The 11,786-nt window shown below is 43.9% G+C and overlaps 1 protein-coding gene across 2 annotated transcripts in view; it reads right to left on the bottom strand.

The window, feature by feature from the left end:
* Positions 1-2,373: 2,373 nt before the first annotated feature.
* Positions 2,374-11,786, bottom strand: part of LOC113405155 (FYVE and coiled-coil domain-containing protein 1-like) — an 80,232-nt gene continuing 70,819 nt past the window's right edge. For both annotated transcript variants that reach the window (XM_026646074.1, XM_026646075.1), the window contains exons 15-18: positions 9,122-9,217; positions 6,955-7,165; positions 3,151-3,260; positions 2,374-2,733 (exon numbers count right to left, since the gene is read on the bottom strand). In XM_026646074.1, the coding sequence (XP_026501859.1) occupies positions 2,658-2,733; positions 3,151-3,260; positions 6,955-7,165; positions 9,122-9,217 (493 nt within the window). In that variant the 3' untranslated portion in view covers positions 2,374-2,657. The remainder of the gene's footprint in view (positions 2,734-3,150; positions 3,261-6,954; positions 7,166-9,121; positions 9,218-11,786) is intronic.

Raw genomic sequence — 11,786 nt, 5'->3', positions numbered from 1 at the left:
GGCTTTGGATTGGGGGCATAGTGAGGGCATTTATGGTCTAAAAATACCCTATACTGACCAATTAAAAAGTGCATCACCCATAAACAACATCCATCCCCTTTCATTGCCGTTTACAATAGCAACAATGACCTCAGCAATAGGGATTACTGGCCTTCAGCTGTACCTTGGGACATGGATTCCTCTCCTTTCAGATGATCATTAATCCCCAGGAAATGTCCTGTGCTTTTATCATTATTGGTTAAGTGACCAGAACCTCAGTGCTTACAATCAGCATGAACAATCTGTGCCTTCACAGCAATAGTGCTATCCCCATCAAATAGAATCCATTAGGGCTGAGGTACGGGACCAGAAAAATATACACACCCATTTGAACCTCAATCCTTCTCCCAAACTGAGCTGAACCTTTGATAAAGAGCCCTCACACCTCCATCCAATGCTCTTTTGTACCCAAATTTGTCTCCTCCTTCTCCCCCTTCCAAGTCCTCTACAGTCAACCAGCCAGATCCTTCAGCCTAGACTTGGAAACTCCCACTGTTTTCTGTTCCCACCCCCAGGTTTCTTTTCCCTCCTCTAACTCCTCACAGGGCCCCCTACATCAGCTGCTATTCCCATCAGGAAGCTGTCAGATTCCTGGCAAGTTCTGCTGGGCTTTCACCAATTGCTGCATTGAAATTTCTCATGGTCCCATGCTCCCATGCTCCTTCGGTGAGGGATATCCAGTCCATTCTGAGATATCTCTGACCCATGAGGAGATCTGGTTGGAAAATGTCCATCCCCAGCTTAAGAAAAAAAAGTTCAACTTTCTGTTGATAAACTGAGAACTTTTCAACTGAGACCCCAAAATCTTTTGTTTTTCTAGTTTTTATTAAAAAAAAAAACCCTCAAAAACACAAATAACCCCTCAAATTTTGTGCAGAAAGCAGACACTTTCTATGGAGATTTTTGTTTAAAATAAAAAAAAAATTTCCCACTAAAACCAGTTTTGATTGAAAACTTTTAACCAGCCTGGCCCATGAGTGCACAAGATTTGAATACAGGAGCCACTCTGGGCCCAGCAGAGACTGCAAACCACTGGTTTATTCTGGGGAGATAAATATGGGGGAGAGGCTATGGAGAAAGTGAAGCATGAGGGCTGGATGGACAATGGAGAATGGTAATAGGAGTCACCAGATTTAGCCAGGAAGTGGGGAGGAAATCATTTGTACTTGGAGGGAAGGAGCAGAGGAAGAGGTAGACTGGGGTAGAGGAAGCAGGAATAAGGGGAAGGACAAAGGAAAGTGACCTGGCTGAACTGGTAAGCAGGAGAGAGAAGGATAGGAGGACAGGGGAGAAGGAGGAGGACCTCACTAGGTTTGGATATGCATCCAGTTTTGGGTGGACTTATCTAGACTGGATCAAATCTGATGAGGCTCAACAATTGCTACCTTCCACTCAGTCTATAAAAAGGAATCATTCTCATCATTTGTATCCTTCAAGTTTTTATTTTTGTGCGATTACTGTGGGTTAAAAGAAGCCAAAGCAGAAAAAAGAAACATGCCTGTTTCCCTTTCTTTAGTGTCACACATTAGAACTGCTGAATTTTTCTGCCAATTATACACCAGATTCTGCCACTGTAAGTTACTTAGAGAGCTACCTGACCAGGGGCGGCTCTAGCTTTTTTGCCGCCACAGGCACGGCAGGCAGGCTGCCTTCGGCGGCATGCCTGCGGGAGGTCTGCCAGTCCCGCGGCTTTGGCGTACCCGCCGCTGAATTGCCGCCGAATCCACGGGACCGGCAGACCTCCCGCAGGCATGCCGCCGAAGGCTCCCTGACTGCCGCCCTCGCAGGGACCAGCAGGGCGTCCCCCACGGCTTGCCGCCCCAGGCACGCACTTGGAGCGCTGGTGCATGGAGCCGCCGCTGTACCTGACTCTGCAAGAACTCCCATTGATTTCAGTGGCTCTACTTACAGAGAAGAGCGATCAAGACTGGAAGAAATAATCCTTAATTTTACAACTGTTGCAGCATTTTTTTTTTTTTTGTAATTGACATTAAATGTCAGAGTGTTTTTTAAAACCCAGTTAGACATTTTAAACCAATACTAAATATCTAAAAAGTATATTGCTTATAAGTCTGAAAAAGATAATAATGATCCTTTAATGATACATATCTGTAATGTCTAGAGTTTTGCATAGTTGCATTTTTTTTTTATAGTTTTTTATAATTATGAGCTGGTCAGAAAATGTTTTTTCCCCAACTGAAAATTTCAATTTTTTATTTTTATTTTTATCAAAATTTTCCAAGAAAAAAATATAAGCTTTTCAACAAAATAATATTTTTCAGTTTTCAGCCAACTATTTTTTGTTTTCTTTGACAAAAACATCAAAAATTTTAATTTGCTCAAAAACCAAATTTTCACTGAAAAAAGGTTGAAGACATTTTTTTTGACCAGTTCTACAAAACAACATGGCTTTTGAGCAATCTCTACACAGTACCGAGCCATTAGTGTTCCTGTGAAGGGTTTCTTTCTTTTGTGTAAACACACTGTAAGTGCTTTGTTTTGTAACTACTGCATAGCTTAAGGAGGTGTTCAGACAACGATATTTTTAGTGCTTACATACATATAAATAATAGTGTTTCTTAAAAATATAATTAAAAAAGGACACCATATAGTCAAGGCTATGGAAAATCACTTCCATCATAGATCACAGGTTGTTCAACAGTCAAGTGATAAAATACTTTTTTCGAGATAAACCTGTACAAAACAAACAGAAGATTATGTTAGTCTAACTCAAGTAAAAGTAAGATCATAATAGCTGGTCAAACCCTGCAATCCTTACTCAGGCAAATCATCCATTGGACTTCAAGAAGTTTTGCGTGAGTTAGGACTGCAGGATTGGATGCAGTAGGAGCATTAACTACAAGAAGACAATCCTGACTCTGAACTGGCTGTAAATAACCATGTGGTAAGTTTCTGTTATTTACCGTCTCAGAGATCAAGAGCATCAAAGGATGGAACAATGTTACAGAATCACGGGAAACGATCTTTAATAAAATCTGAAACTCAGGCCACTGAACCAATTTTTGACTTCTTTTTCTTAATAGCCAGTCTATTAAAGTCTACAAGTGATGAAACACTCCTTATTTCAATCTCTACCCTGACTCTACCTACCTAGAGAAGGTGTTGTCAAATATCAGTATGTAGATACCACAGTTTCTCGCTTTCACCTGTCCTCTGATAGTTTCCTTATGAGAGTTGCAGCGGGTCATAGGAATGAGGACCTGGAATTGAAAAATCAAAACAGAACTTGGTTTCAAAGCTCTACCTCTACTCTAGGTTTGGAAGAGATATTTGGACTTACACCTTCCTAGGGGGCAACAAGAGGGCCTCCTTGTGTGTATGTATTTCTCTTGGTTTGCATTATCTGTTCTTGTGAGTGAATGTCAGGTCACATTTAAACTGTCTCCCTGTGACAACCTTCTTCTGACATCTACATGTGGAGTAGATCTACAATGCACACCAATGATGGTGGTGGTTTGTAAGGTACATGTAGTAGCTACACACTGTGGTGAAAAGCAGGCAGTGTCCATGCTGAAGTGTACATACAGCAGTGAAAGGATCTGGCAGTGGGGAGGCAGCAGGACATCTCACTGCTAAAAAATAGTGAGTGTGCAGTGTAGACGTACCCTTGGTTATAAGCTTTCATTGAATATTTATTATTTATAAAACATTTCGAAGATACATAAGTGCTACTCATTAATATTTTTATAATTAAAAACAAAACATACAAAAAGAACAGTCAAGCCACATAAACAGCTTTGGCCTGATTCTCCTCTCCCATACAACAGGTTTACACCAGTGTAGTCCCTTGACTTCCATGCTCCCAATCTGCACTGGTCAGAGAGGAGAAACAGGCCCATGACATCTGTGGAAAAGGGTTAGACATTTGTTCCCGTTAAGCAAGACACAGCTAGGCCTGATCTGACCTGACCTCCCTCTACTCAATTCAAAGCTCCCATGTGTGGATTTGTGAAACCAACATTGCGGGGGTACTAAATTAGTTCCAATGGTGTCTAGATTAATTTGGCCTTTTAAATTACTACATGTTTAATGCAGCATCAACTGAATGTTTTATTCATATTTTATCCAAAAAAATGCCCATTGTTTTTGCTCCGTGGAACATACTGAATTAAAAAAACAAAGCCAAAAATTCCCCATCAAAATATATTTAAAATGGAAGGTTTTCCTAAGAAAAGTTGGCATTTCTGAGCCTTTTGCTGGCAGTTGCCACGCTATTGAAAAGGGAGAACATTTCTGTAGGTGATACCATGGGAATCCTAATACAGCATCTCAAACTAGTTACTGTCATACTTCAATCAATCATCAGGAGAACTTTAACTTTCCAAGCAGGAAACTGCTGAGATATTCCATTTATCCCTCTCACCATGTAATGGAAGATGGACTTGTATGTATAACTGATTTGAAAAAATTCTGGTAACTTAGTGTGAGAACATTTCATGTACAAGCAGAATGGATTATTTAAACCTGTAGATTTCTTACTTCAGAGTTGGTGGGATTAACATCTGGTAACAAGCTTTATGGGCCAATTCAGAAATGCACTTAAGCACATGTTTAACTTCAGTGGAACTTCAATGACATTAAGCATGTGCTTCAGTATTTAGCTGAACGGTGCCTACACTTTTTCACTACTGACATATCCTTATCCCCAGCTGTATATTAAACAAGAAGAATGATCCAAATAAACTTAAGAGAAAAACAGGCTTCACTGGCTGGCTCAGGGAACTGGTAATAATGTTTTCACCCCTCAGCTCACTACAGCCCCTTTCAGCTGAACAATAGCTCTCTAGGTTAGTTCTGTTATGACTCATGCTAGCAATTCCCAGCGGTTGTCAGTTTGATGGTCTTCATGAAATGGATTGTGGGTCTCAGATAATTTCCTAATGGCCAGTTCTACACATCACAAAAGCCGTTGTTACAACTACCACCCTCTTTCAGCCATCTTAGGCATGGTCTATACCAGTGGTTCTCAAAGCCGGTCCCCCGCTTGTTCAGGGAAAGCCCCTGGCGGGCCGGGCTGGTTTGTTTACCTGCCGCATCCACAGGTTCGGCTGATCGTGGCTCCCAGTGGCTGCGGTTCGCCACTCCAGGCCAATGGGGGCTGCAGGAAGAGCGGCCAGCACATCCCTCAGCCCGCGCGAACTGCGGCCAGTGGGAGCCGCGATTGGCCGAACCTGAGGACGCGTCAGGTAAACAAACCGGCCCAGCCCACCAGGGGCTTTCCCTGAACAAGCGGCGGACTGGCTTGAGAACCACTGGTCTATACTACCAACGTATGTCAGTATAACTGTCGCTCAGGGGTGTGGAAAATCCGCACCTCAGAGCGACGCAGTTATACTAACCGAACTTGTGATGTAGACAGCACTAGGTTGATGGGAGGGTTTCTCATGTCAACATAGCTACCGCCATTAGGGGAGGTGGAGTACCTATGCCGACGTGAGAAGCTCGCCTATTGGCCTAGCTAGCGTCTTCACTAAGCGCTACAGCGGCACAGCTGCCCCGGTGCTGCACAGCTGGAAGTGTAGACAAGCTCTTAGTGGAGAAGCCAGGGACTGGAAGAGCAAGGAGACCAGCTATCTTTCCTATCACCCTCCACAGCAGGGTTGAGGCATACCGGCAGTTTATAAAGTAACAATTTTTTTCTCCTCACTCTTTCTTCTCTTCATGTTTGTGCTCTGTTTATCTGGCGAGGGAAGGTATACAAGTGATGTAAGAAATACAAAATATGGCTTTGGCCATGCAACTTGTGCTAGTGACCCTTTTGAAGGCCATGGGACAATTATTGGACTTGTCTTAGCTAGGAAAAAAAGTGTATTTTTAATCTGTGTTAAAGTCCTCAAGAAAAGTCAGTTATAGTTTTAGGCCATATCTACACTACAGCCTGTGTCGGCAAAACATATGTCGCTCAGGGGCATGAATAAACCACCCCCCTGTGTGACAAAAATCACACCGATATAAGTGGTCATGTGCACAGTGCTACATCGGTGGGAGAGCTTCTCCTGCCGACGTAGCTTATGTTGCTCGTGGAGGTGGAGGGAGCTCTCTCCCATCAGCATAGAATGTCTTCACCAGATGTGCTACAGTGCTGTACATATAGACATGACCTTAATCAGTGTTAGCTGGTCATGGGAAACCTTAGGTCTTCCCAGCAACATGGGTTAAAACTATAACTGCTTTGTTTTTACTACAATTTTAACACAGGTTAGTTAACATAAGTTAGCTTAACAAGGGTTAACACCACCCATTTTTTCCTATAAAAGACACATGCAGTGTGAATCAGGAATGTACTGTGGGGCTTTCTGCACTGATCCTGCAAAATGTTGAGCACTTTGGGTCGTATCCAGCAATGTACTGAAGCACACGCTTAATCTTAAATCTGTGAGTAGCCCCATTAACTACTTCATCTTTCAAGGACGGCCTGTGTTTAAGAGTCCTGCCGAATTGAGCCCTATGCTATTTACAAATAATATTTGTCCTTTGCATTAAATGTAAGGAAAAAAACTAAACACTACACAGATTTTGCAGGTTGGAGCTGAAGGAGCCGATTGGTTAGCTTGGTGACAGTGATTTAACTTTAAATACAAACATCAGAAGCTAAAGTGCCAGTCAGTGCAATGTCACCCTATTTCCCCAGGAAACGCTAAATAATTAAAGGTGTACTTCTTCCCACCGCAACAGGGCAATGGACTTTGGACAAGGAACAGTTTTCCTGATGAGACATTTTGACACTTTCATATTTGTTACTACAGCGATGCAACTTACAGTGACATTTGTTGGGGCCATGGTAAGTAAGCTTGCTGGTTCCTCCAGACAAACTCATTCACCTCATGTGGTGAAATGCAATTCCTGAGGTAGGTCAGTGAGGAAAAAAATCCCATCCTGAAATAACTGCCTTACTTTGCACTGATCCAGCATTGCTTCTTCTGATTCTTGGTAGACAACGCTGAATGCTATGCTCTTTGGGTCTGATGAAAACACCCAGCCGATTGTAAGGCCAGTCTCTGTCACGGTGATAGGGATGGTGCTGTAGGTGCTGGACTTAATGAACAGCTCCCTGTTGTCTTCCCCAAAATTTAAAATCTCTTCAACTGTAAGGGGTAATTTTATCCTGAAAGACAAACATAACCATTGGAGAGGATCAAATTAGATTGTGAAGACATCTGAACAGTGGGCATTGATATTTTATTTTCCTTTGTCTGACCTACTTCCTGCAGACTCCTCGGTGACTTTGGGGCATGTCTAGAAGATGCAGCTATACAACTTTGGATGAAAGCAAGGACCAGATGATCACAGCCTAGTGCTTTCTATTGCTGCTGGCATTCAGCGACTTCACTCATTCATTTATTCCAGTGTAGTTAAAAGGAAGTAATATTGAGTGTGGTACAGATACGTGACTTCAGTCTCACTTTACACTGTTGTTTCTCTTGATCAGCAAGTATACGACTTAATGTTTGTAATAAAAGATGTCATGAAAAAGACTGCTGCCCTCTGCTGTCTCCTTTATATGTAAGCCAATGTCACTTACCATACTAACATCATTCATACCGAGAAATGGATGTTTAGGGATATTTACAGAGCAAGTGACTATGAGCAGCCGTTCTACTAAATGTCACATTGTGCTCTGTCCTGGGGCTTTTGGGGTAATTAACCCTGAAGCTCACATCGTCAGTGAACAAGCAAACTACATAAGTACCAACTTTGGAACCTAAGATTAAAACTGAATTCTCTTCAGGACCGTGGGAGGTTTAGCCCTTTAACATTTTGTCAGACTGCCTCTCTATAGTGATATATTTCACATCTATATAATTAGATCCTCAGCTCATGGTCTTCAATGAAGCCTCACCAATTAACCAGCTGAGGAGGATCAAGTCCACAGTATTTCCATTGGAGTTGGTCTGATATATCATTATTTAGAATCAAGAGAAATCATCTAAGCAAAGAGCTAACCGTGATCTCTGGTATTATGATACACTGTAATAAATTCATTGTCCACCATCAAAAATCAGCACTTGCCAGCAGATACCACACAATTCCCATAGTTATTTCCAACTCTCAGTATGGGGATCACTGTGGTATCTCAGCCATCCGTTGGCAAATGCTGAGTTTTAATGATAACTACTGTTCCCAGACCAAGGAGAAATGTTTAGCTTTATTCATAATGTTAGTTCTTACCTAAGGTGAAACAACTACTAAAATTAAGGGTCGTCTGACAGAGTTTAAGTAGCTAATGACATTTCTTTCCCCCACCCCTCAATCTGTTGTTTGGGTGTGTATTTTGTTACAGCTGCCATTGCTTGGGCTCTCAGAAAGACCACAACGAAATCCCAGCACAGACCAAATCACCTTCTTGTAGTCAAAGTATAAACCTTTCTCACAGCTGAGCCAAATTTTCAAAAAGGGGCATCTACGGGTGGGGATAAGAATGATGGGTTTTGTGCATATCAATTCTATTAGCTGCTGTGCAAGTGACACACTCTATTGCCATTGTGTGTAAATGTTAGCCCTCGAGTCGTGTGTGTGCAGGGGATTGTGGGCACACAAGTGCAGGCTGGGTTGGGGCTTTTTTGAAGATTTACTCCTATTGTGGCATATACGTATTCATCAGGACAGAAGCCATAGACAGCAGTAGATATGCCAGAATCATTTTGGGTAGAGGTGGCTGATGGGAAATAAGCCGCTCCCCCAAAGGCTCACCAAATACAGAAGATTAACTGAGCATTGAGAAATGTCTTCCTCCAGGTATCGAAGTGCTAAAAGCCTCTCTCCAATTTCTGTTTACAGGTCTCAGTCCCCGCTGAACTCTAGCAGTAGTGGGAGGGAAGATTTTCCTGGCCCCAAACGAATAGGCAGGCAGGAGGGCAAGCTGATTCTCTCCTTATCACCCCCACACCCACTATTTAACTGAGGTATATCCCCATGATGCTGTTCTTAGGGCCAAGTCCTGCCCTCAGATGCATACGGACTGCTCCCCCTGAGGTCAATGAGAGTTGACCAAGATGATATCCAAGATGCCGATTTGGCAGTTATTCTTTAAACCAGGCAGTAATGAAGCTGTTCTGCTTACATCAGTTCTCCTGACTTCAGCAAACATATCTCAGCATCTTGGGCCACTTGCAATTCTTCTGAGTCATCCAAGGTCGAAGAATTATATGTGCTGTTTCTGTGGCAAGAAGGAAAAAAACTTATTAAATATTCTCTGAAACAGCACAATGCAGAGAAAAGTAATCACCGTAGTACCCCTTGCACACATGCCTCCAGCAGTGGGCTCATTTCATTTACTGTGGGCCAAACTTGATTATCTTAACTACTTTAACACAGCACCACCTAGAGGTCTTGATCAAGACTGCAGCCCCATTGTGCTAGCCACTGTACATACATACAGTAAGGGACATTTCCTGCCCCAAAGAGTAAATAGAGAAGATAGCAATTATTCCTTTCTCCTACCCTTTGCCTAGCTCCATTTTTAGGAATGGGAAACTGAGGCACAGACAGATTGAAGTGACTTGCCAGGAAGTCTGGACAGATCCAGGAATCAAGCTCAAACCTTGTCCCAAAACTATCCCTTACTTCCAAGGCCTGCTTCCCCTCAGTAAGAGTGAGAAAATCCACAGTGAGGGGTAAAATGATGAACTATATTGAACAGGCCAGATTCTTCTCTCACTTATGGTAATGTGCACCTAGATATGATTTCACTGAAATCAATCAAGTTACAGTTGGGTGACAGAATCCAGCCCATTGTCTGCACACCCCTAAACAAGACTGAGCATAACAACAAAGCGGACAAGGTCTCCAAGATACTTAGATATTTAGTGGAAGACACGGCATTTACCAGTATACACATTAGGGTGAGCGGGTGTCCGGTTTTCGACAGGAAAACCCAGTTGAAAAGGGACCCTGGCGGCTCCGGTCAGCACCACCAACCGGGCTGTTAAAAGTTCAATCGGCGGTGCTGCGGATCTAAGGCAGGCTAGTCCCTACCTGTCCTGGCACCGCGCTGTGCCCCGGAAGCAACCAGCAGGTCCGGCTCCTAGGCGGGGGGCCCCCGGGGCTCTGCGCGCTGGCTCCTGCCCCAAGCATCGGCTCCACACTCCCATTGGCCAGTGGGAACTGGGGAGGTGGTACCTGCCGGTCAGGTGCAGAGCCTCTTGTCTCCCCTGCCCCACACCCAGCCTGGAGACCCTCTCCTGCACCCCAAGCCCCTCATCCCCAACCCCATCCCAGAGCCTGCACCCTCAGCCGGAGCCCTCATCCCCTCCCGCATCCCAACTTCCTGCCCCATCCCAGAACCCCCTCCCACACCCTGAAACCCTCATTTCTGGCCCCACCCCGGAACCCACACCCCCAGATAAGAGCCCTCACCTGCTCCAGCACCCCAACCCCCTGCCCCAGCCCAATGAAAGTGAGTGAGGGTGGGGGAGAGTGAACCATCGAGGGTGGGGGAATGTAGTGAACGAGGGCGGGGCCTCGGGGAAGGCGCAGGACTAGGGTGTTAGGTTTTGAGCGATTAGAAAGTTGGCAACCCTAATATACATAAGTCTATGTGTACTGTGCTTTGAAGGTGCAGGGTTAAATCCTGCTGAGGCCAGAAGTCAGCTTGTTTCCATGAATAAAGCACCTGAGATACAAAGTCTGCAGAAGGGTGAGAACATTGTGGTGACGACAAACTCCCCAATTCAGGGGGCCAGCACAGCCTCAAAAGTGGTTGCCATTGTCCAGAGAGTAGGTGAGTCCAGGGCCGTTGGGGAATACACAGATTCAGTGGATCCCTTCAGCAGCCTTTGTGCATGGGTTTCCTGCAGAGCTGCTGGCAGATTTCAAAGCCGCTCTCTAACCCTGAACCCTTGACGGAGGGCAGACAGCAGCAATGTGGTCTGATTTCCCTCTCCAGCACGTGGGTCTAGCCTGGCACAGTGAGGTAAATTTATACTTGATCTAGCCCACAAAGTGTTCTATAAATGCTTCATTATTCTGATGATGTCACTCAAAATGCTGCTCCACCTTGGAATACATTTACAGGACGTATCTTCATGATAAGAAGTTAAATCTTCTGCACCTATTGGAAATAATGGGTGGACCAGGAACAGGAATATATTGAACATCAAATTATCATAGAATCAACCCCCCATATGCGTCTCTCCATTACATGCTACAGTGAGTGGAGTGGAAGACCTCATAGTTTGTTGAAAAAGTGGTGCAGTAAGGGAAGTATTGCCCCCATCAGAGGTGTTACAGGAGCCAACAGTAACGTGCCAATGGAGCCAGTTATGCTGCCATTTTTATGGGACAGTCCTGTAGATTTTAATATGTAGGAAACTAACAGGGTTCGATAGAAATTCCTTCAAAAACCTAAAAATGTAATAGAGCATGATCTCTCTTTATGGTTTTCTGAACCATCCTACAGAACTGTATAGCAAGGATTTCATTCTCCAATACATTCTATAGAGCAGTTCCAAACAGCTATAGAAAAGTTCATTTTCTATGAAATTCTATAGAACTTTACGATAAGGGGGATGATGGGGTTAAGGCTAGCAGCAGTGCAGAAAAAGCAGCTAAGTGCAACAAACCCCACCACAGTTCATCAGCGGGTATGAATGTGTCAACTTCACCAATGCACAGACATCCACCACTTTAAAGAAGCAACTCCATTAGCGGGAAGCGGTAGTAGGCTTTTAGCTTAACTACAGATTAAACATTAGAGGGGCAACACTGTCAGGAACTCAGGTGACTCC

This window comes from Terrapene carolina, unplaced genomic scaffold (assembly GCF_002925995.2).
Source record: "Terrapene carolina triunguis isolate 2854851 unplaced genomic scaffold, T_m_triunguis-2.0 Scaffold34029, whole genome shotgun sequence".
NCBI lineage: Eukaryota > Metazoa > Chordata > Testudines > Emydidae > Terrapene > Terrapene triunguis.
Note: the sequence above shows the minus strand (reverse complement) of the source record. Positions and strands in the feature narration are given on the sequence as shown.